Source organism: Acomys minous, assembly GCF_964271855.1.
Source record: "Acomys minous genome assembly, chromosome: 2".
Classification (NCBI taxonomy): domain Eukaryota; kingdom Metazoa; phylum Chordata; class Mammalia; order Rodentia; family Muridae; genus Acomys; species Acomys minous.
Window position 1 is genome coordinate 106,296,145 of NC_140484.1, and position 25,358 is coordinate 106,321,502.

Here is a 25,358-nt window from a genome sequence, read left to right on the forward strand (position 1 = left end):
TCAGCTCTCTTCTAGGTCCTAGACAGTTCTCCCAGGACCCCAGGGCTCTCTTGTACACACACACACACACACACACACACACACACACACACACACACGTACATGTTTTACATTGATTGGATGGTTTCAACCCCCCTCACCAAAAACACATTCCAAAATAAAGACTTGTTGAAAAAGTAAATGTTTTGAGCATTGTAGTTTGAGAAATCATTTCAATCAACCGACTCCCAGTTTAAAAAAACAAACAAGCAAAAAAAAACCAAACAAACAAACAAAATTAAGAAATCCTCAGCTTTCTGCACAGACAGGAGCAGGAACTACTTTGTTGATTTTTTTTTGGTTGCTATTGTTAAATGGGGGAATTTTTCAATTTTTTTTTTTTTTAGACAAGAGGAAAGAAAAATAGTCTTTGGAAAACTTTATCTGGTCATTATCATAAGCACCAGTTTTGCCTCACCAAGTCCAGGCTGGACCAACAAAAGGTTGCTAGAAATAGAGATTTATTGGTCTCTAACTGAAAAGATTCACTTCATCTAGAGGTTAACTCTGAGTTCCTTTGCTGTGACTGGCTTGGCAAATACCACAGTGGAGTCAGCATCAAAGCAGTTCAGAGAAGCCTTCAAAAGGCACAAGGAAGAGACATATAAACACACTCATTCACTCAAACCACATGGACATTCCTTTGTCACTTCCACTGTCGCTGCAAACCTCCAGCTCCTCTCCAGGTAGCTAGGATCATCTCCACCCCACCACTTTGCCATTTTGTATCTTTTGCATTTCCGAGCAATTATGGAAAGAATAAAGGAGACAGGGGATGTAGAAAAGGGAAGAAGAAAAAAAAAAAAACGAACTAATTCAGATAAACCAGAATGTGTTTGTAAACGATACGCGTGGAGAAAAAAGTTAGGATGGTGGAAGGAGCTCCCGGAGAAAAACAGGCAAATTGGTCTGAACCTGATGAATTGGGTTTTTAGGATAAGGGATTGACGTAGGGAGGAAGGGAGAAGAAGGAGAGTGAGGAGACAGAAGAAGGGAGAGAGGGATAGAGGGAGAAAAGCAGAGAGGGAGAGAGAATATAAATATCCAAGCAATACTAAGCTTCGAGAAAACAGCAAACAGCAGCCTGAATCGGAGCAGACTATGGAGATGCTAATGAGAGGAAATTAACCTTCAGGTTGGGTCCCTGACACCGGCCCTCTGCTGAATGTCTGATCCAGGGACTGCCAGCAGCTTCTCTCTGCACCAGGGAAATGAGATAATCACTCTGAAACCCACCAGCCTTGGTACAAACCAGCTCTGAGCTACTGATATGGACAGCAGAGAGCAACACGCAGCTCTTTGCAAAAGAAAGGGAAAACAAATACACAGGGACCCATTCTGCAGTTGGGAGCAGAGAACAAACCAAACCTGTCTCGGTTCCTTCTAGCTCAGAGCCTCTCCAAGACGAAGGGAAGTGCCGAGAAATCACTTTGCTTTTTATCCCTTTCCCTCTAGTCTACCACCTAAGGATTCTGACAACTGGGCCTCAGTGAGAACGTGTGAGGGACAAATGGATTCTCCTTTCTAGGAGCACTAGCACTGGGACAGAGAATTTTTGCCTGGTCAGAGGGAACTTAGTGCATTCAGGGTGGTGCTGGTAAAAAGAGATGGTGAAGACAAAGGACACTGAAACCAACCAACAAACTGAAGTTCAATGGGAAATTCTTAAAAGTGGTTCCCTGTTTTACACACAGGGTGGGGGGGTCGTTGTTAAACAAAATGCCAGCAACTAAACTAAAGGCATGTCTACGTCCATTGTCTGAAAGAGGCTTTGGAATCCTAGGTCTCTGACTGTCGTTGTTGTCGACGCTACCTTGTTCCTTCTCTTCCTCCCCTTTTCTCTGCTTCATGGCACCCCCCCCCCCACACACACACACCAGAAGTTGGAGAAGAAGCGACTGGTTAAGCCAGGGACAACTCCTTATTGAAGGCAAGGAGATCCTGTTTCCAAGTAAAGACATCAGCAAACCGCAATCTTAGTGACAATGACAGCGCAAAATTATGTTTAATGTTGGAAGGGGAAAAGGGGAAATATAAAATTAGCGCAGAGAAAATGTTTCCCAGACCTTCTGGCAATTAGGGCAGAAGCTTTCTGTGGTCATATCAGTGGGGGAAATCTACTGGGGTGAGGGGAGCTGTGACCCGCTAGGCTAATGTCCTAGGTTTAAGCAAAAGCCCCACTTGCTATGGAGTCCTCCCTCCCTGGGAAGAAAAGGAACACTTCTGAAGGTCATTAGGGACACTCCACTCTGCCCAGACACTTCACTTGGTTCTAAACCTTTTTACAGAGGAAAGCATGTTCACCTCATCCTGGAGGAGGTGACAGTTCAGCCTTCGCCTGGCTTGTCCTGAAGTTAATGGCGCTTCTTAACTAGTGGTGAGGCTGGTGAAGGGGGCAACAATGTAGATGTACTGTCCCAACCCCACCCCTAAGAGTCTAGGGGAGCAATAAGAAGAAAGTGCTGAGGGGAAAGAATTTAAAAAAAAAATATATGAGTGCCCTTCTTTTCAGAACTTGCTATCTGCTTGCTTTTGCAGCCACCTATGAGCCATGGAGACACCCCCCATGGCCTCTCCTCTTTGTCCTAGGGCTGGATAGACACCCCTCTGTCCTCAGGAACAGGGCCAAGGCAAAGAGACTACCAGTAGCTTAAGGGACTGCCCCAGAGACAGAAATGGTGGCACTTTGACAGAAGGAGCTGTTTCTACTCACTGTAGGTGAACTGCTGTGTGTGTGTGTGTGTGTGTGTGTGAGAGAGAGAGAGAGAGAGAGAGAGAGAGAGAGAGAGAGAGAGAGAGAGAGAGAAATAAGACACACTCACTTTGCATTGATTGTAAAGAATAAATTTTGTCTTTGTCTGGAAAACAGTGTACTGTAGTGGATATTAAACAGTTTCACTTCTTGATGTAAGACGGGAGGGAGGGAAGTAATGAATGGAAAATCATTTGCAAATAATACAAATAAAAGGTAACTTTATTAAGAAAAACCTAAAACAAGAGCTAAAAACAAAAGACAAGAAACTGCTGTTAAGGCAGGGAGGGGAAAAATCTGAGTATCGCAGAAAAATTCAGAAGATAAACTGGGGGCAGGGTGATTGTCATTCCTTATGTATTACTTATTAGCTAGCCCACCTTCTTTTAAAAAGGAGGGGAGCAACTAGCCCCGGAGGTTGTAGTTTTATACTTGTGTTTTAGCAACAAGTATCAAAAGATCTAAACTAATTGATTGCCGAGTTCCTTGGCTCTCCTCCAAACAGCAATATAGATTTAATTGTATGTTGCTTAAAACTCCATTTCTTGAACAGTGGGAAACATGTAGTAAAAGTCATAAACCGTATAGAAGACATCCCCCCCCAAAAGCATAAATACTCAGCTGACACTTTAAAAATACTTAGCTAATACTCTAAATGGGTTAAAAAAATTTTTAAAAGGGGGGGGGGCATCCGAAAGAGGTAACTACATAGTAAAATTTAAACTGTTAATCCATTTTAACTCATTCAAAATAACCTGCAGTTGTGGGTGGTGTTTCACTTCGGAGAGGTCCTGGCAAAGAGAGCCTATACTACATACCTGACTTCTTTAGACGGTTCTATCTAGACCGCATTCCACTCAAGGGAAGAAGCTTGGCCCTTTCGAAAAGTACTAGAACAGATCTCAAAGTTGTGTCCCTACTACAGGGCCAGGAGTTCCCTGGCCAAGAGCCTCGCAAAGCCACTCAAGTAGCCCTCGCTCTCCTGTAGCCCCAGTCAGTCTCCATGCAGTTGACTGGGCTGCAGACGCGACTGAGAGCTCCTTAGCCGCACGCTGAGGCGACGTCCTTCTCCAGTTCCTCCCGGGCAGCCCCTGTCCGCCCCTTTGTCCTCTGTTATCTGACCTGGAGTGGCTGGCTGTCTCAATCTAAAGTCAACCCAGGTGCCCCTTCGGGCAACAGCGTCACGACGAAGGGAAGAGCCCAGGCGCCAAGCCTGTGATTTGGTCCGGGATCAAGCGCTGCAGCCAAGTCCCTGGCCGCGCGTCGCGGGCCATGCCCTGTCGGGGCCATGAGGGCCGGCTGCAGGCAGAGAGCAGTAAAAATCCACGTGAGCTGCCCCTCCTCCTGCTGCCCGCAGCGGCCCCTGACACTGCAGCATTGAAGCCGGTCCGGAGGTCCCCAAGGTCTCCGAGTGTGACAGTACTCAGCATAGCGGGTAGATGGCACAATTTTCTAACATTTAGAGAGAGGAACCCACGCTGGGAGCAATAAGTCCATTTAAAAGCCCTTTATTTAAGAGGAACAAAGATAACTGACAAGCGAAGTACAGAGACATCTCAATGAAATTTCCAAAGAAGAAAGAGAAATCAGAGGCCAAAGCAAATGCAAACTGGGCTTGGTGGAACAGGTCAGCACTTTCCTCTGCCTCAGAAAAAGAGGAGGAGGAGAAAAGACCAAAAAAAAAAAAAAAAAGAAAGAAAGAAAGAAAGAAGAAAAGAAAGAAAGAAAAAGAAAGGAAAAATAAAAAGAAAGAAAGTAAAAAAGAGAAGGAAGGATAGTGGGTGTAAAGGATTACAACTCAAACCCATTTATGAAAATCCATGGTCCAGAGACGTTTAAAATGGTCAGGTGGGCAAAGACAGTTTAAAAGGAACAGCATCAGTTAAGTGGAAGAGGTCTGGAAGTTTTGCCTCACTCTTGAAGGCTACCCCAGGTAGGATCAGTGGGTCAGGGGTTAGGTGGATGGGTGTTCTCCAAGAGCCTGAAGACCAGAATCACCTGTCCTCCTAGAGCTGTGACTCTATAGAATAATAGTGCCCAGCCAGGATCCCAGGCCTTTATAATCCCTTCAAAGCCAGGATGTTTAAGCTCTACAATTGCAGATTCCGGAACAATTCGAAAATCTCTACCAAACCAAGAATGCTAGGCACTCACTGATGTCTCAGAGTAAAGCCATGACACCTCACACCCTTCCTCTGGAACCGCTACTCCCCACTTTCCACCTACAAATCTGTAAGCCAGATACACCCCCACTTTGAGAGAGAGAGAGAGAGAGAGAGAGAGAGAGAGGGCCTTTGATGGGGGTGGGGGAGACACCAGGAGATGGATGAGATCTCCCTTCTGGTCCTCCCAGTCGGTCAGGAGTTGGCCCCAACGACCCTGACCTGTCTGCTTAGCTTCGGGAAGGGGCACGGAGGCTAACGCCCGCAGGGGGTCAAATGATTGTATTTGGGTGGGTGCTCGCCCGACATATTTGCTGAGTAAACCTCCCTCGCTGTGCTGAAGGCGAATCCCCGTTGATAAATCCATCATTACCGTTTGGATTCAGGGAGGCAGCAGCGCCACTAAATTCATCTTACATTTGTAGCGCTTTAATAGACATTTATTAAATGCTTTTAGAGAGAGGCATGGGGCGCGTGATTACATCCTAGTTATAGACAGAACATAAAGACCCACGTTAACACCCATTTGCAGGAAGGAAGGAAGAGGTGGGGAGGGGTGGTAAGGCAGAGGGATGAACCGTGGAGAGATGAGGGCGGGGGGGGGGGGTTGGGGGGGGGAGGCCATCGAGCCTGGGCATTATTAACAAGGCTTGCCTGGTGAGGCAAGGTGCAAGGCGAGAGCAACGGGAAGTCTCAGGCTGTGGAAAGAAGCATCTACTCCTCTAGCAGCTGGGGGGGGGGGGCGGCGTGTTTCCCTTTCCTTGTCCCCACCAGTTCCAGCATGGGGGTCTTCTATACTCTCTGCCAGAATACAAGGGATGTCAGTGCCGCACTTTAGGTCTCTTCAGCTAAACTAGGAAGAAATGGGAGGGACTTACCTTCAGAGTCCTATGAACCCCTTTAGGACATCCTCTGCCTCACACCTCCCAACAAGATAAGAGCAGAGTTAGGCTAGGCCTTCAGCCATAGAAAATGTTTCTGCCACCCAGCAGGGTATTTCCCCCCCCCCGCCCCCGCCCCCGCCCCCCGTGGCTTATAGGGCTCTTTGGCCTGGCAGGTTGGGAAGCAGGATCCCTTCTCTGCCCAGCACCAAAAAGGACTCCCAATGCCCGCTCTTAGCCTTAGACCATCTCTTCTTAACTGGGAATTTGTCCCTGCCTGGCCTCCCTCCAACACCCATTCCCACTCTGAAAGAGCTGAGTCTGAAGGTGTTCCTAGGCCATTAAAAGGCCTAAGGCTTCCCAGAGAGCCGCAAAGGCTTTGCCCTAATGGCTCTGATGCCTCTGCATGGACAGACTCACGATGGCTCTCAGCTGGTCCTCACTCCCTAGGGACATAGCCGCCCCGACCCCAACCCGGATAGCAGCAGACCGAACTCTCAGCCGGCCCTGACTCCTGGTAAGGGGCACTTCCGCTATCTCAAAGTTGCTATAAGAAAATAAATACAAGTGACATTGTACTGGGCCAAAGCTCATTAGTTCGTTGTCCAGGCCTCTAATAAAGGAACAGAAGCGCAAATTATAGAGTTCAGCTTCAACACACGCTCTGTCAACCGAAATCAGCGTACTGCGAGCCTGATTCCAATTGCTCCGAACTTGCTGTACAGTTCGCCCCCCCCACCCCCTCCTCACGAGCAGGAGGTTGGGTGGAAAAATATAGTTCCAAAGGGAGTAATGATCAAGCTTTTCCTCTCGGAAGCCTACGCCACCTCATTTCCCATCAGTAATCCCAATAAAATTAACGTCGTGGCTGCAATTGAAAAGAGGAGAGCCCAGCGACACTCCTGAAATAACACACTCTTCCCAGCAAAAGGTAAAAAGCAAAACGGCCCTTTGTTCAGCTAATTAACGAAGGTCCAACTCCGAAAGCACATGTGTTTGCTTAGCTAATCACAAGCATGTTTCTTTCAAGGAATGTCATTTTCAGGGGGCAGTGGGGTGGGGGTAGCATAGAAGGACACCACTCCCTAAGCCTTTTTTGCCTTGGGGATCTCTCATCCTGGCCTAAGATCTGGAGCTGGAATCCTGGAACCCATCTCTCACACCTTCCTTCTCATCTGCCCAACCCCACAGGCCCAGTAGTATAGATCACCTTACTATCCCCAAGGCCAGACCAGCAAGTCACAAGGCAAAGGGGAGGGGGAGTTTTAATGGCACATATGCCATATTAAATGAGGCAGTTTTACAATTCGAGTTGAATAGGATGCTAACTTATTACAAGTGTGTTATCAGAAGGATGATAAGATTTATAACTCCAAGAGTCAGCTTTGCGCATTAACGACAAAGGATGCAGGGGGGGGGGGAAGGAAATCTGCTCTGGATTAGAGGAGTTGAGAGTCCCTTCCCTGTTTTCAAGTCTTTGCGGATGCATCCAAGAGGACCCATACCAGTCTGGCCCTTTGTGTTTCCAAAGGGAAGATTCTCCCTTTCCTGTTTCACCAGGAAACTGGGGCTGCTTGATGGATTAGCACCTCACTCAGCTTTTTAGCTGGAGCATGAAAGAGAAAACAAGGGAAGAGAGAGAGAGGGAGAGAGAAGACTGAGCAGGGCTTAGGGACGAAGATGGGATGGCACACAGTCCTGAGCCCTCCCCTTCTGAGCAGGGACCCTCTTCCCCATCTTTCTTTACTATATAAAAGATAGCTTTCTCCAAAACCAATACAGTCAACAAACTTTAAAAAACCGGGGTCCTATTACAAACCAACGCCCAGCACTAACTGCTTTAAAATTACTGCATAATTAGATTTAGTTGAATTTCACCATTAATTAGGCAGCCGCACTGCAGGGAGCCTTTGAAATCTGAGAAAATGGGAAAAAATCATCTGAAGCACGGTTTTTTTTTTTTAAACCCAACTTCAATAAATCTTGACGGGGCCTGGAATTCAGAGTACTTCACTTCCCTCCCAGGTGGTTGATAGGGGTCCCCAGGCCCAGGCTAGGTTTGAAACTGGAGAGAGAAGACAATTTCTCCCATCGAGCCAGAGCCAATACGTCCCAAACGAGGGTCTCTGACGAGGCCTGGGGGGTACTTTCTGGGAAGTTAGTCTGTGACTCTGCCAGTCCTTGCCTGCTCTCAAACCTACTAGAGAAAGATCTCTCTGAAGATGCGCGGCAGCCACGGACACCGTCCACGAGGGCTCTCACGTAACTGGGTCCTGCGAGCATCCTTCTTGGAAGTGGGCCTAGGCCCCTTCTTGATTCTATTCTATCAAAGCCACCTTTCCCCACAACTTTGATGAGCAAGCAGCAAGCTGTACCAATGTCAGTCAGGCGAGGTTCACAGCTTTTACCCTTTCCCTAGCGGGTCCCAGGCCCGCTTCAAGTTCAGCGCAGCCACAGCTTTAACAAGCAGGAAGAACTGACCCAGGTCTGTAAATACTGGTTTCTCCCCCTCCCCCTATACCATTCAATCCACTTTTGCGGATACCGATTTTTATTCTTCTCATTTGGTTCTGGAAGAAGAGAGTGCATGAAATTAACTCTCCTGAATATATGGTGGGGGGGTAAATTAAAAAAGAGGGGTTAGAGTCCTGGGTTACCAACATTTTTCCTGCAAACGCTATTGCTTTAATTACACAATAAACGAGGACTGCTCTCACTTGCCAGCCAGAGTTTAAAAGAGAGATTTCTGCCTGCAGACCGATTGGCCTTTAGTCCTCCCCCTACCCCCCCTTTTTTCTTCCTTCTTTTTGGTAACCAATGTGTTTTCTATTACTCGGCCGTGCGGTGCCTGGCAGCCGGCGCTCGCGGTGCAATGGGAGACGCCATGTTGGCTCAGCTCATAGGACCAAGTCAAAAGCGAGCTTACAGGCAGAATTTTCACACGCTCGAGCTCCCCCTGACCGCCCCCCGCCCCTGCCCTCCCCCTCCCGCCCGTAGCCGCTCGGTGCACGTCCCGGGAGAGCAGCTGGGCGCTCTCGGCACCCCGGACTTTCCCGGGCTCCTGCGGAGCACTGTGGCGCAGGCGGTGGGGGTGGGGGCGGGGGCGGGGGCGGGGGCGGTGGGGGGCAGGCACTTTCCCCGCAGCCGCTGCCAACTCCGGACCCTGTCCCCGCCGCCCGCCCTGGCGCTAAGCTAGGCCTTCGCCCCAGACCTAGCCCGGGACGATGCCCGCTAACTTTGAGCCCCAGCCTCTAGCCCCCCCCCCCATCCCCTCCCCTTCCCCCTCCCCCTCCGCCTGGACCAAGCTCTACGTAAAAGGCCGTGGCAGGGAGATTGCGAACCGGCTAGAACGCCCCCCCCCCCCCCTTCCCGCAAGCTCAATCTTCTCCCAGGTTTATTTGAAAGTGGCAAGAAGGAGCGATCGCCCCTCTCTCTCCTCGGACCATTGTTGCTTTTCGCGTCTAACTGGGGTCTCTCACACCACCGAGCGCCAGGAGGAGGGGGAGTGGGGTTGGGAAAAGAAATAAAGCAAGCTCAGATCAGATGGAGGAGGGAGGGAAAAAAACAGCAAGGAAAAAGAGACACTTAAAGGGAAAGAGTCGCCATGTTTAGCAGCTTTTTTTTTTTTTAAAGATCTCGTCAATTTCACACAGAACGCACTCGCTGTGTCCCAGCCCTAGTCTTTTGTCTAATTCAGTCGCAGTAAAGATCTTTTGTTCTAACTCAGCGTGAAAAGAAAAACTTTCTTTAAATGCAATAAACTTAAACAGAACTCAAGACTCTAAACAGATCCTCCTCCGGCCACTCTAAACGTATACAAGGGGTTTTATTTTAACCAGTTGAAAAATTTTGGGTCCTATTTTTTTTGTGCCTCGAAGACCCCCAAGCTCATCGCTGAAACTTAGAGAGAGTAAGAGAGAGATTTTTTTCAACGTCTAGAACACATACTTTAAGGCATAATAAAACAGGGAATGTCTTTTGCTTTGAAAATCATAAATTATAATTTAATGCCAATAATAATTTACAACAAATGGCTGTTTACAATAAGCTAACACAAAACAAACAAGAAAAAGGGCCTATGTTTTACTTTGTTGAGAAACTTCACACACTCACATGGATAGCACTTGCAAGAGGGGAAAATAAACAACCAACAAAACCTCCATCTACAGGTCAGATGCTGTGCTGTAAAACATACTTATGTTCATATTTATATATCTATATATCTACAAAGAGAAGCTGAGGGTCAGTTGGGAATCTCTGCCTAAATCGGGCAGTTTTCAGGTCTGCATGTATGGAACAGAACTGAGCATCAGAAACTGAGCACTTGGCAAAATGATCCATTTTCTTTCACCTCTGTCATCAGCCCCCTCCCTCATTTTAAGATTAAACCACAACGTGGTAAAACTATTGTCAGGGAGGGCAGCTTGGAAAGTCTAAATAAGAGCAAATTGCAAGTTCCCAGCACTGAGCTCTTTCCAAACCAGGAAAAGAGAAAAGGGGACTAAAACAAATAGTTCACTTCCTAAATCAGCACGCCCTGTAAAGTTTTCTTTATTCTTTCTCTCTCTATGTGTCTGTCTCTGTCTCTGTCTGTCTCTGTCTGTCTGTCTGTCTGTCTGTCTGTCTCTCTCTCTCTCTCTCTCTCTCTCTCTCTCTCTCTCTCTCTTTCTCTCTCTCTCTCTCCTAAAAAGTAGTTTCTAAGAACTAAGGATCCCAAGAGCAGTATAGATTGTATTTATACAATCTGAACTGTCCAAATGTGTCCATGGGTTCTTATGTACATGACTTGTGGTCATGCTTTCACAGACTGAAGAGGGAGGGGGAGGGGAAAGGCAGGCCAACTGCAAGTTATCATATATGCATGGAAAACAGACCCTTCATCGCTAGCAGCTACATAACTGTATTCAAAATCCTCTCAACAGCCACGCTAGGTGAGAACCACAGATTTTTTTTTTAAACAAAGATCACACTTACTTAAGGAAAAACTCATTGCAAACAACTGCCCTCTATTTACAGTGCTGTGATGAGCTTGCTTGAACAGTCCTCTGCATAACTGTCAGAAATGTACAAAAGACCATTTTTTTCTGATCATAAAATAGATACTGATCTCAAGGTTTCTAATACTTTTCACAATACCTTCCCTAAGCAGGCACTTAAGTGTGACAAATATAAGGGCCTTTTTTTCCCCTTGGAAAATCCATTTTTAATTAAAAGGAGGATTAGGTGATTGGGGGTGGCTTACTATATCAGTGTGGCACTTCCTAAACCATAGATAAACCATTAACTTCAGCTCCCCCCCCCACACATACCCAAATTAAACAGGCAAATACACTAGTCTACCTTTGAACAAACTGATTGAGGGGAGTAAACAAATGGGGCCCCCGCTGGCTCAGCGAGAACTCACAGGGTTTCAAGTCGATGGGAAGACAGTGAGTGGGGACAGCCAAGCAGGTTTCAGATATCAAATAATATTTTAATTTCTGAATACTTTCAATTTTCCTTGGAATATAACACACAAAGACTCGACCAAACAGTTCAGTTATTATAACTTTTACAGTATACAGAAATGTTGCACTTAAAAAAAAACCTTCAGTTTTTTAAAAACACAAACTGTAAACTCTAAGATACTGAATCAATCACGTTACCTATAAGTGCCAACAGTGTTATTTTGTCATGCTGATTTCAATGGTATTTTTTAAAAAGGGGGAATATCAACAATTATAATACAAAGGGCTTGCAAATATACAAACAGATATAGGATTCATAACAATTCAAGAACTAAGGGGGGGGGGGACCCAATTCAAATTACAAAAGTTCACTTTTTATTCAAAACCTCAGCTTGTGTCTTGGACACATTCCTTGGCTGCAAATAAATTCCACAGTTCCTTCTCTTTCTTAAAATATTTTTAAAAAGCTAGGTTTGTCATGGGATGGGAATGGGGGTAGGGGAAGCTAAGTGTTGATGTGATTCCTCCAGCTTGCTAATTAGAGTGCTCAACTTCTAACAAATTTGGCCACCACTTGTAAGTGCATTTCCGTCATCTCTGAGTTGCCTTTTTAAAGTTTTATGTCTTCCTAGGATATCTTCATGGACTCAGTTTTAATTCTTGCAGAACATATATTTTAATGATACACAGTTTTTAAGAAGCCAAGATTATATCAAAACTTATTATAGAACCACAGAATAAACTGGTTTGGAACCAGAAAAGTACAAAAAAAAAAAAAAAAAAAAAACCAGCTAGAGGTACATAGACACAGGACAATTAATAATTTGGAAAAAAAAAAAGGAGACTTACTTTGTCCATTCTGCTAATTTTCTCCCAATCTCCTTAAATGCACTTTTAGCAATATTTTTCAAAAATTTACCAAAAAGAAAAAAGACTAATTTCTTTTTATACAAAAATGATAAGTAGCAAGTTGTTCTGCCCAACATAGGAGTTGTTTTCTTTTTTAATGCATTCTGTAAAAGTTCATTTGACAGTCTCTCTCTCTCTCTCTCTCTCTCTCTCTCTCTCTCTCTCTCTCTTTTGAAATTCAGTCCATTAAATTCTTCCCCTCTCTTCTTTTAGCAAACTTGTAACATCCTTTCTTAACAGAAGGAAATTAAGCAAACAAAACCAGTCTTTTGCCTTTTCTTTCTCTGTTTCATTCCCCCTTCTTATTTTGATTTATTTATTTATTGAATTGCCATATATGGCCAGTTAAAACTGCTGCCGGACAGTAACATATCCCGGATGAGGGTTTCGATGGGGGTTTTACCTACCAAACGGACGAAAAACAATTGCTCTATGACTGAGGAGGAGACCGTGCGGAGGGAAGGGAGGCGAAGCAGAAGCTTTCCAAACCGGGTTGGCTGGTTGGGGTACTGGCTCCTAACGTACTCTTCCAAAGCACACTGGGACTTTTCCTGCAAGCTTTCCACATGGGCTACATCTGACAGACCACAGGCATCTGGAAGAAAAAAGCGGGGAAAGAGGGAGAGAGAGAATTCATCAGATTAAGAGGTTTGAAATGGTCACCTGAGGTGTGTCCACAATTCTCTGTCAAATGCCCCATCCAGAGTTGCAGGAAATGCCTATACGCTGAAAATTTCAAGGGGGAGGAGAAAGGTAACAAAGCTTGAGATGGTCCTGGAGTGTTTACTTTAAAATAAAACATGCTCGAGTGCTGCAGGGTTTCATTGCCCAGTCCTTAGGCTGGGTCACTTGGAGGCCCAGGAAAAAGTGCATTGGTGCAAAGTACACAGACTGGCTGGCAGGCAGGCAGGCAGGCAGGCAGACAGACAGACAAAACTAAAGCCACCAAGGCCCCCCTTCTCCAAATCTGGCTTATTATATAGTGTGTATGGGGGGGGGGTGACAACCTGGCCCAGCTTTCAGGAATGGCATCCAAGACCCTGCCTCAGATTCTCCCCAAAGAGGGCAACTCATTTTTCTCCAGTCTTTGAAACTGATTTAAGTGGTCCTTTAAAACTGATCTTGTCAGTTTAGCCCATTGAAGGGCAGCCATGCAAACTGTGATCTCTCTGTTCATTTGAGCTGTTTCTTTCCCTTCCTTTTCTTCTCCCTCCCTTTTCTCCCACCCCCTTTTATTATTTTTTTTTTTTAAAGCCCAGGTCTCTCCAAGAATAACCCCCCTCCCTGTTATCTTCGGAAAAACACTTTTCTTTTTTCTGATACGTGAAATTACAATAAGTGCCTTTGAAATGAGAGGCTTCTTGGTGAAGGCGGTTCAGGTTGTGACCTGACCTTTCAGGGCTCCCCAGACAAGACTGGGGTTAACACATGCATATTGTGAATCATTAAAACAGATATTCAAAAACAGTCACCACCACCTCCACCCCTACCACCAGAACACACATGCAACCTCCTCCACTGTGTCCAGGACTTCATGTGTCTACAGAATGCCTAGGTGTCTATGGTCAGGAATGAAAAGATCTGTTTATCTAAGACTCCTTTCCTCCTCATTGGTACTGTGTGTCTCCCTCTGAATCAGATAACAGAGGCCTTTATCTCTCTGTGAGGCCATCTGCATTCTCCATACTGGCCTCCACATCTTGCAAACAGTAATAAATTAAACTGTTTCGGCAGTACCAGGCATTTCTTTCCTTGAAAAAAACCAAGGGAAAAGGCAAAGAAGTAATAACGATACCATGGGATAAGCAGCCACCTCCATCATCTGAAAAGATGGGTTGGGTATCAGGTTGTGAGAAGCGGGTGAAGGTAGCTATGGGACAGGACTAGCCTGCCACTCCATTGGTGTCAGGCAAACACTTTAGATATGACAGGCTCATGAGAAGAATAAACCAGATCCAGTCCTCTGCATACAGCTCTGGCCTGGCCAGAGGGCTATCCTCTGATTGATTACCTAAGGACTTTGGAAGGCAGAGCTTGGAGTAACTGGGAAAAGGGGGCCTGTCCCTGTGTGAAAAACAGTAACTCATACAAGACAGCAGATTGAGAATGAGTCTGTAGTAGACTCAGCTAATGATTTGGTTCCCAGACATTTTTTTAAACAACAAAGAAGAAACTGCGGCCCTCCTATCAGTTTGTCCCATAGACTCACATTCTCCTCTACTTTTCTGACTGTAAAGTTAAAATCTTGAGGGGGTGACTCAGTTCCAGGCCCTGCCAATGTACAAATGTTTGTTATTCTTAGTCAGGAACCCCTTTCCTTTCTCAACCATGACAAAGGAATCAGCTGAGAACTTAGTACAAGGATGTGAAGGGTGGGGGTAATTCCCACCCACCTGGGCTATGGCTGAACTGAGCCTGGAGGCAGCAAAACGGCTCAGGTGTGGCCCGAAATGGAAAGCCAGACACTTTCAAAAATCATTTGGCCTCAAGAGTTAATGAATTATCAGATCTATTACTCACACAGGTTAAACTACATGCAAACTAATTAGATTTCCTAATGCAGTCAATGATAGTTTTATATCTCCAGCAGCATTCAAATCCAGCCCAAGTTGGCACACACTTTGGGTTGCTTGAAAATTGCCTTAAGTGCCTGGATAGGGGAAGTGAGAGGCCCCAGCTTTCAGCCGCCTGAAGACATTCTAGAATTATGGTAGCTTCTCCTGCCCTGTTCTGACAGCACACACACCCCCTTCTCCTGGCAGTCTGTATTATTTTAATGAGAATGTGATTTTGAAAACTGCTGCTCTCAGATTGGAGTTGCCTGGAGCCTCAACTCCTACTGAGTTAACAGGCAAACTTTTCCCTGCAGGGACAAACTTTCTTCTATAGAGATGATGCCAGGGCTGCAATGTGCCTGGGGGCATCTCCTTGAGGTCCCAGCCAGTGTGCCAAAAGAAGGAGGAGGAGAGGAGAAGAAGAAGAAGTAAAAGAAGGAGGAGGAGGAGGAGGAGGAGAAGAAGAAGGAGAAAGAGAAGGAGAAGGAGAAGAAGAAGAAAGCCCAGAGATTGAGGAGATTCCCTGGAGGCCAACTAGGCCCAGAGGGCTTGGGCTTAGGGAGGAAGCAAAAGAGTGCATTCCAGGTTGGCAGGAGAGGAAGGGGCCTGAGAGGCTCTAAAGCCCTTCTGGGAGTCCGTGTAGGGAGCATCATCTGCATACCAGGACAAGACAGTTACGGAAAGTTCCCACTTTAAAATGCACCCTACAGCTTGGCCTTTCAAGGAGAAAGTGGGACGGGGCCATTTTTCTATACCATAACTCTGCCCTGGGACTTCTTGGGTACCTGAGAACAGGTCTCCTTCCTACCTGAGGTGAACAGGACTATAGCCTTGAGGCAGCTGTACTCGGCGGAGTCGACGTGCAGGGCCTTGAGCTTCTCCACTTGCTCCTGGAAGATCCGTATGTGGTCCATAAAAGCGACCACCCGGTCGGCTGACATGGGTGAAGCGTGCAGGCCAGCAGCGGCAAGGAGCGGGGCGACATGGAGGGGCATGGAGCACTGCGCAGCATTCAACACGAACAGCTCGCTCCAGGTGAGACGAAGGAGGGCCACCTGGTCCGTGATCTGCAGGTCAGGGAAGAAGGGGATGTTCCGGGCCCACTCAACGGCGCTGAAGAGCATCCGTGCGGCCAGTTCGCAAATGTTCTCGATGCCCATGATGTTGTTAGGCTGCATGCACTGGCTGCCGAAGCGCGACGTGGGGTAGGGCTCCGCGCGCAGCAGCAGGGAAATATATCCGGACAGGTACGAGTGGCAGTTGAGGGGGTCCCCGTTGGTCAGCGCAAACTGCCCATGGGTTGGCTGGGTGGGCGGCATCCTGCCCCTCTGTACAGCTGCAGGGAGGAAAGGGAACACTCCACAGTTAATGATCAGCTTTGGTTCTTCATCCTACATGACCCCAACCTGTCCCAGGCCCCAGAACAGCGCCAAGAAACAGTCAGGCCTGCTACAGACAGACCAAGGAGTCTTTGCCTGGAGCCGGCAGCCACTACCTCACAAATCACCTCCCAGGGCAGGTCTGACCTGCCAAAGCTCAACACTTGCCTGCGAGGCCCATCTGGGGTTAGTCCGCCATGGACCCCAGAATTGGTCACTTTGCATGGGGGTCCCCGCAGCTGTGAGCGGAGTGTAGCATTCTACGGGCACTTATTATTATTATTTTTAACTGTTAAGCAGCCGGTATTTCTTATTGACTGGAGAAGGCACCGGAGGGGAGTGTAGGGGGAGGGTGAGACGCTTTTGAACAAGACACCAAGATTTACCCTGTGCCCCTCACCCCAACAACTGTCCCCAAACCTTGTAACCTCAGTCCCAGCCCAGAAGGGAAACCTCGGCGAGAGACCACATCTAGATCTGGCGTCTTTGCCTGATCCGTGAGCTCGGAGGAGGAGAGACAAGGGAGAAGAGGGCGGAGGGAGAAAGAGAGAGAGGCCGGCACAAACGAGAGGAAGCCGGAGAGAGGCAGGGAGCTGGCGGCGGGCGCTGGCGGAGCTCAGACAAGGCCCGTGACTGCCTAGGAAAGCCAGCGAGGCTCAAGCTCCGGCTGTTATCTGACTCTGGACTAGGAGAGTCGCTCTCGTAGAAACACAAAGAAATCCCAGCTTTGGCTCGCCACAACCCGGAGCCCGCGCCCGGCGCGGAGCGCGCCATTGGTAGAGCACTGTTCCCGGCTCTGGGCGAATTTTATATCACAAAGACTCAACTGGAGCAGAGCAAAGGCAGCGGCCCAAGGCCCCTTGCCCACACTTTCCTACTCCCTACAGTGCTCTCTACGTTTCAAAAGTGAAAGAAAAAAAAAAAAAGAAAGAAAGAAAGAAAAGAAAACAAGAGGTAGTTTTTTTTTTCTTCAAGCAGAATGTTAATCCATGAAGGGGTCACATGAGCTCTACCCAGGCAGCAGCGTTAATACGGCGAAGTGCATAAAATTGCCATTTGTAATTTGAACCTCCTGTACAAAAGTACAATCTCAGGTTGGTTTTTTTTTTTTTTTGAGAAGGTGGGGGTTGGGAAGAGGGGTAAGGAGGAGGGACATATGTTGAACATGCAGGAAAAAAACAAGGACAGAGAGAAAGAGAGACAAGACTTTAAAACAACAAACAACAATCCATCCTTTGCAGAAAGGTGAACTCGAATGAACTCTCAATCAATTCAAAAGAAAGGAAAAGCAGTCCGAAGAGAGAGTGCAGAAGGAAAGTCTGCTAACACATGCGGACTGGGGGTGGGGTAGGTGGGTGATCTGGGTTGCAGTTGCAGACCCCCACTCCTAGTACCCTTCGACTGCAACACGGAGAGCTCGGGGCTTCTGTGTCCTTACCCAGAGCAGGCTAGCCAAACGCACCCAGGGCCCCGGGACCGCGGGCGAAGGGGGAAGAAATGAGAGGCCGATACCTTCCCGTCTCATGCCCACTTTGAGGCACTTTTTGAGGCGGCAGTACTGGCACTGGTTACGGTGGTGCTGGTCGATGGGACAGTTCCGGTTGGCGCGGCACGTGTAGCTCAGGTTCCTCCGCACGCTGCGCTTGAAGAAGCTCTTGCAGCCCTCGCACGTGAATTGGCCGTAGTGTTTGCCGCTCGACTTGTCCCCGCACACCACGCACTCGATGTGCTGCTGCTGCTGTTGCTTGTCGCTGCCGGGGCCGCCAGGGCCGCCCTGGCCGCCAGCTGCTGTCTGGGCCGGCGTGCTGGCCGGGCCCCCTTGGCCCGGCGTCTGTGGCGTGTGCGGGGCGCCAGGCGGCGGGCCCGGCACGGGCGGCGCCTGCGAGGCCTGGCTGCCCTGAGAGCCCGGCACCTCGTCCTGGGGGTCGCGCCACGTGCTGACTACCATTGCCATATCTATGGGGGCCGCGTCCGGACTTCTGCTCCCCTGGCTGCGGGCGGCGGCGGGGTGGCGGAGGCTCCCGGGTCTCGGGCTCCGGCGCGCCGCCTTTTGTGTGTGCGAGGGTACGAGAGGGCGCGGGAGGGCGCCCCGGGTGGCTCAGGGCTAGTTGGTTGAGGTTGGTTAGTTTTTCCTTTTTTGTTTTTGCTTTTGGAAAGTTTTGTCGATTGCTTGTCTGGCCCGGTGTGTTTGTTTTGTTTGTTTCCCTCGGCTCAGCTTTGTTGGTTTCGGGGGGCTTTCCGTCAAGAGGGGAGGGCAAGGGGACAGGGGAGAGCGAGTGGGAGCAGAATGTGGAGAGAGGGAGGGGAGGGAGAGCTGCAAGTCGATTGTCTGGCTTTAAGACAGAAGTAGGAGGCAAAAAAAAAAATCTCCAAAGATCTCGCTCGCTCTCACTCTCCCCCCTCTCTCCCTCTCTCTCGTTCACTCTCTCGCTCTCAGACCTAGTGTGCAGCGGAGGAGTTGGAGGAGGAGAAGGAGGAGGAGGAAAAGGAGGAGGAAGAGGAGAAGGAAAGGCGACTGTCCGGGGGCCAAGTCCAGGGCAGCCTACAGTCAGCCATTCAGGAAAGCCATCGAAATCAGGAGGACTAGGAGAGCGAAGGCGCCGGGCGCGGGCGCGCCCTGGGAGCCAGGCAGGCCGGGGCGGAGGCCGGCGGCCCGCGGAGTGGCCGGAGCTCTGCCCGGGTCCGGGGGAATCAGCATGAAAGTGGTCCGCGTCCGGCGCTGAGCGGCGTCGTCCTGGCGCTAGGTCTCCGCCGCCTCCTGCCCCGGGCGCCTGGCGCGCGCCGCGCTCGCTCCGGACGCCGCCGCCGCTCTTGGAGGCCGCTCGCTGCTCCCCGTGGGCCGCTTGGGCCGCCGCCGCCGCCGCCGCCGCCGAAGCCTCCGGGTCGGGCCCGGAGCCGCTGCGTCTAGCGCCGCCGCCGCCGGTGGAGTCGCTGCTGTCGCTGCTGCCTCAGCCGGAGCCGCTGCTGCTGCTGCTGCCGCTGCCGCCGCCGCCTCACACACATAGGGAAAGAGTCAACTCGCCGGCGGCGGGGGAGAGATGATAAGAGAGAAAGGAGGGCAGATCAGCACCTAGAAGCGCATCCTTCGTGCGCAGAGGGGGGAGAAACGGAGAGAAAGAATGAAAGAAGGAAGAGCAGCGCGGCACCGGGAGAAAGGAGGCAACTCCGGCAGAGGAGGAGGAGAAGAAAACACACACGCGCGCACGCACGCACACACCGCGGAGAGAAAAGAGCAGAATCAAAGTGATCAAATATGCTAAAAAGGGGGGCGCGGGAGGGAATGCGATTTATAGGCGCCGGGGCTGGCAGAAGTGGCTTCTCCGCGATCAGCTCACTGAGCTCTCTATATAGTGAACTTTGACACGACTGCTGCAACTTAGCGCACGTTGCCATGGCGACGGCGCGCCTTATAAGGCAGCCGCCGGGGTTGGCCTGGCCCGGCGCGCGCGCGCCGCCCCCTCGCCGTCATTGGCCGGAGCGCGGCGGCCCCGCCATGGCGGCAGCGGGAGCAACTCGGTCCTAGCGCGAGCAGCGTCCGGACTGCTGCGCGGGGCGCGCGGGGACGGAGGGGGGCGGGGACGGGTGGCCGCGTCTCCCGGGCCACAGAACGGGGGATGGGCCCTAGCGGGCTCGGGAGCACGGACCCCGCTTGCCCTGCACCCGGCAGCCGAGGTTTCCGCCCTGGCCGTGAGGCTAGCGCGTGGCGCACACTCTACGCCTCTTAAAGGCTCCGCGAGAGGTTGAGGATAGAGCCGAAGACTTAAGTCTCTCGCAACTTGGCGGTGCCACTAAATGAGCGGCTCGCGCTCCACCCGAGACTCCCGGCGCGTTAAGTAGGACCCGCGACGCTAAAGACGGATAATGCTCCCCCTTTCTTTGTAGAGGGGTACACGGCGGAGGTGGCAAGATGCCGGGATCTGGGCTCGCAAACGAAAGATTTGGCTAGATGCGAGTGGTGGCAAATTCTTTGCTTAATGAACTCTCATCACTTGCTTGGTTTGGTAGCTCCTGTTTGTTTGTTTGTTTGTTTATTGGAAAAGAAACCGTTCAATATCTTCCTTTTTCTTTGGAGGGTTAATATTTTATAGATTTGTGGCCTGACATTTTAGTTGCTCAAATGAAGCATCTTGGATGCGGAGTAGCACAAATAGTCTTCACCTCATTGTCATGACGCAATTAAAATAAATTCCCTTCAACTTTATCCTCTCTCACTGGTTTTAGCTAACTGGCCTGTGGCCTGTCACACACCCGGTCATGAAAAGAGGGAGAAAGACCTTTCTGTCCTATGATAGACAGGCAGAGGCACCCGCTCAGCCTCGCCTGTGCACACCCTCTCTACACACATGTAAACGCACATGTATCAGATGCACATTTGTCAATGTACACAGACAAAGACGTCCAAGACGATGCTTCTAGGTCATAGAACATTTGAATACAGAGTTCATTGTTCAAATTCTCTTTAAACATCCATATAGTCATTGAAACACACCCAGAGAGCCTGCTCCAAATTAGAAATAAAACCAGCGTAACTCACAAGAACCACAACCGAGCCATACCCTACCCCCTGAGAGACACTAGAAAAAAACAACTCCTCAGCCTATGCCATTCTGCTCAGCGTGCTCAAACCATTGCTATTGCTGTGTCTCTGAATTTGTGCCTCAGTTTAAAACACTAAATAAATAGAACCACCTCTAAGGACACATTGTGTTTCATTGAATAAACTTGCTGTTTGATTAGGACCAGTTACTTAATAGTGAGGATTCCATTTCTGTATGAGAAATTGTGTTTAATTGGGAATACTTTGCACCAAGACAAAACTAAATCCACAAGTCAAACAGGTTTACCAACAATTAAATTATTTTTACATAAAAAATACTGAGTTATGGGGGGAGGGAGAGGACACTAAAAAGAGTAAATTGACAACTTCCGAAAAGCATCCTTGGTAGCACAGAAATTTGGAAATGGAAAGTCAGTTTAATAAACCAAATGTGTAATTTATGTGAGGAGACTGCACTTTCAGGCAGTTCCTTCTACACATAGAGACAGAGTGAGAGACAAGAAGCACACGAAGATGTGGGCAGGCAGAAGCTGACTTTTCGGCAAGGAAAGAAAAAACACCTTATTTAAGCTTCACCCTGAAGTCTTCCTTAGCCTTCCTTTTCTCTACTGAAATCACATGTTCCAGTAAAGCGGCAGGTGCTGTGATTATTTGAATGTTTTAAGAAATAACAAGCTACAGCATGTACTAGCCTATCATAAGCCTAGTGTGTAATAAGGTGGCCACAGTGTAAAACCAGGCTGAGCATTTCTAGCTGATTAGAGACACCATATACCTTTCTCTTGCAGAGAACAAGAAGGAGAGATGGAAAATAAATCATTTCAGAGCAGTCTGGGTCTTTTTTTTTTTTTCCTTTTAACTTCTTCAATTTAAAGAATTATTTGATGCTGCAAATCTCAGATTAGAGGCAAGCAAGCTCATCATATAGTGAGACTGAGGTTGACACAGGAAATCTAATAGTTATTCCCATCTCAATCTAATAGATGAGCATAATTGATTTTAGAGAAATGTTAATCTTGCCTCTACAGTGCAGCCATTTCCATGGCAAGATTACTTTTTGCGTGTGTGTGTGCGCACACACACACACACACACACACACATAAAGAGATTATTTTTGAGAAGCTTCATAAACATATGTATGTGCGTTTATGGTCTTCATTTTTCTAGCTAAAGAAACTACAGCCTACATATTCCATATATACATATATATGGAACATATGTATATATGTGTATATACATATACATTTATAGAATGTATATATATATATATATATATATATATATATCAGAATTATAGCCATCTAGACACATTGCCACACACCTACAATCAAGCCAGAAGTGCTTCACTTTGTATTTTAGGGCTCATTTAGCTATGAAAGTGCTGTTTAGAAAAGGAAGAAAAAAATCACCATATGAATCATAGTTAATTTTACTGAGTGGATGAAGTGACGGTACAGCGGAATTGAGGGGAGGGAAAAGCAAACATATTTTTAAATGTCCTTCTCAAAGGAGCTAAGATGTCTTAACTCTAAGGTTTAAATGTCCTCAGATGAAAATATACAACTCTACATAGTATTATTTTAAAAAACTCAACCAAGCTTTTTACTGCAAATGTAAATTATTTTAATGAGAATGGTGACAAGCTTTTTTTTTTTTTTTGGACTGGTGAAAGTTAAGAAAAAACATTTGTCTTAATCTGAAGGAGAAAAAAAAAAACTCCAACTCCCAGGAATATGGTTTCCTTGTAGAAAGTGGATTGCTAGTCTGTAATTCTTTACAGATTAAATCACAATATGAATACAGACCCCAGCAACACCGGAATTTAACTCTGAGCTCAGTAGAATCCAGGATTCATTGAATTTCTCCTTTCCCTCAATCTAGTCGTGTGTGTTTTTCTCTTCCACCACACTGGAGCTGCGTGAATAGAGAAGGGGCTTTCTTTGTGTCCCTCTGAACTTCCAAGTCAATGCAATTTTTAACCACTGGCTTGTGGTACTTTGAAAATCACCAGGGGCTGTCAGAGTTGGGTCCTCTGAAAAATTTACAGTGCTAAATCAGAGCATATGCTGGGAGGGAAAAAAAAATGCTTAAGATTGGAGCAAGTACAGTATCTGTCTGCCCCCTAGTGTAAGAGTCCTCGCTGCCTAAAATCCAACTTTAAAAGAAAAGGAGCCCTTAAAGGGAACCGACTTGGGGCTCACGTACGCATAGGAGAAGGAAACTTCTATTCATTTTAATCTGAATAATTCCTTAGGATTGAAAATTATTTGGCTTGGTTGGATTGCGCTGGGATCTCGCTACCTCTACGTTTCCGGAGTCACTGGTGAAGAGGTGATTTTTTTTTTTTTTGAACTGGGTTTATGTCTGTCCCCTTCACCCCTCCTCTCTTTTTCTTTCTGCCTCTGTCGTCTTTTTCCCTGGCTTTTTTTTTTTTTTTTTCTTAAATGAGGAGCCGTTCCATGAACATTTTGCACAGAGCACAGAATTGCTTCTAAAGTCAGCCCGGCGCGGTTGCAATACACAGCAAAAAGGTAAACGTTTGCCTGAAATCTGCACGCCAGCTCCACCACCCAGCCCGATGGTGAGTACCCTTCTCCTCTTGTGATTCTCTAGTTTAAGAGAGCGCTCGCCTTCCGGAACCACGGGCCGGCCGAAGGCGCCGGGCAAGGCTCCGGTCCCTGCTCGCCTGCCTGCTTGCCTGCTTGTCAGCTGCACAAGGTTGCAAAATGAAGCGCAGAGGCAAACCGAACAGGAAATTCTGATACCTAAAGCCAGCCTAGCAGCCCACTTCGCTAGCAAACCCAGTCTTCTGCTGTTTGGAAAACCAGGCTTCTAGGATCGGTTTTCAGTCAGTTCTATGGAAGGAAATGAGTTTGAGAAGACAGGACAAGGATATGGGAGGCAACCGCAGTCTTTACGCTTCGGTTTAATCATATTTTGGCAGCTTTGCAATTGTATTTCCCCCCTCTACCACCTCTGCTACCACACACATGTAATAAAATATGGCAACGCACTGAATTGACTGTCCCCCTCCCCAAACCCCTTCAAGCACAGTCTAAGGCATTGCACACACGTTAGCAAAGCGATTTTCTGAAAAGCCCCAAGTCATCCCCAACCCCACGCAGCACAAGGAGAAAAGTGAGAAAGAAGAGAAAGAGGAAAAAAAATACAGTAAGCAAACATACCAAAACCATATTTGCCTTGTTCAAGGTCCCAAACCGCTTGCATCTTCCTTCTAAACTGGAATAACTCTCCTTTAGTTTGGCGGGTGAAATAAACGCTTTGTTGGCCCCCTGAAAAGATGTGTCTTTGATAATTAAAGAGACTCTCCTCCTCGGTGTTTATCTAAGCGATTGTGCAAACTGATAAAAAAAAAAAGTAGGCATTCGTCTGCAGGGAAAAAGAGGAAAGGTGAAGGGAGAGATCTTCCACCTCAAGGAAGTGCTTCCCTGTGTACCAGGCGCTCTCAGCCGTTGGAAAAGCCTGCACACTAACTTTAGAGAGAGAGACACGGCTTCAGGGAGCTTTGTACATAGCTGCTGAGGAATGCAAGCCTCGCCTTTAAGAAAAAAAACCCCAAACCGTAGGTAGGAGATGTCTGGAGTGATCCTTGTCTCTCATCTGATGCCTTAGAAGGAAGAGTGCGTTGTTACACCTTGTTTGGGGCTGGAAAGAGGAGACTTTAAAAACACCCTTCCAATTGGGGGAAAAAAATCTCCCAACTTAATGAGTTTAGACGGAGGCTGGGGCAACCGGCTCAGCCTTAGCAGAAAACCACAAACAACTATAGGCAATATTGCAAAGCAGGACAAATGGAGGCACAGCCAAATTCCACTGTTTGGGGTCGAGAGGGATGGAGGCTAATCCTAAAGCAAGTTGAGAAAAAAAAATCGGGGGGGGGGGGGGAGGAAGCTGCAGCCTAGTAGACTAGCAGACAGGGTCCTCACTCTGGATCAAAGATAGAACTTGAAACCGGAGGCCAACATTTTTCCCTAGGAATCTGTTGGAATCCTCATTTTCTACTTTTAACTCAAGTCCCCCCACACACACACAATGATTTTTCTCCCTCTCCCCTGTGGATTAGTGCCTCCCTCCCCCTTCTACTGTCCATTCTAGAACTTTCCTGGAGAGGAAAGCTAGTTCTTTTGGGGGGGAGGGGTTCCCCATTTCATGCCTTCAAATAATGAATACTTAATTCATCCCCCTCCCTTTATCAGTTTCCCCAAATGAATAAAGGAAACAATGATACAATAAGTGGCAAAAATTGAAAATGGACTGATCTGTCTCTTGCAGTTTAGTATAGTTTTAACTAATGGATTTTTGTTGTTGTTTTGTTTTAAGAGAAGAATAATGGGGAAACATGGATCTTTTATTTTAGGAAACTGTTATGGTAAGATGTATGTCAGACTTGACAAATGGAACTAGCGCTCTTCACTGCTTCTTGTCCTTGTCTTAAACAGGAATTAAGTTAAACACAGTGCTGAATGTTAATTACATGTTTACTGGCTAATGAAAATTACAAATGGTTTTTGCCACCTCAAACAATGATGAAACTCTGAAGACACTGTAATTATATACTTTGAGGGAAATAACTCAGAATATTGATCATAAGAAGTGTAAATCTTTTTTTAACTATTCATTAATACCATAAATATGGGCTACAGAAGTTTTTTTTC

The 25,358-nt window shown here is 47.6% G+C and overlaps 1 protein-coding gene and 1 long non-coding RNA gene across 5 annotated transcripts in view; both read right to left on the bottom strand.

The window, feature by feature from the left end:
• The window catches only part of LOC311593085, an 81,306-nt gene extending 75,420 nt beyond the window's left edge, over positions 1 to 5,886 (bottom strand). The window contains exon 1 of the long non-coding RNA XR_014777592.1: positions 5,832 to 5,886. This is a non-coding gene — a long non-coding RNA (uncharacterized lncRNA). The remainder of the gene's footprint in view (positions 1 to 5,831) is intronic.
• A 5,400-nt stretch (positions 5,887 to 11,286) lies between these two features.
• Positions 11,287 to 24,559, bottom strand: NR2F2 (nuclear receptor subfamily 2 group F member 2). 4 transcript variants are annotated; one of them, XM_084765646.1, is made up of 3 exons: positions 23,868 to 24,559; positions 15,554 to 16,081; positions 11,287 to 12,785 (listed from the first exon to the last, which is right to left on the bottom strand). In XM_084765646.1, the coding sequence occupies exons 1-3, from the start codon at positions 23,908 to 23,910 to the stop codon at positions 12,511 to 12,513; spliced, it is 846 nt and encodes a 281-aa protein (XP_084621772.1). In that variant the 5' UTR covers positions 23,911 to 24,559; the 3' UTR covers positions 11,287 to 12,510. The 4 variants fall into 4 exon arrangements, with proteins under 4 accessions (XP_084621772.1, XP_084621771.1, XP_084621774.1 ...); XM_084765645.1 differs by lacking the exon at positions 23,868 to 24,559 and adding an exon at positions 17,637 to 18,222; XM_084765648.1 differs by lacking the exon at positions 23,868 to 24,559 and adding an exon at positions 17,563 to 17,587.
• Positions 24,560 to 25,358: the final 799 nt, after the last annotated feature.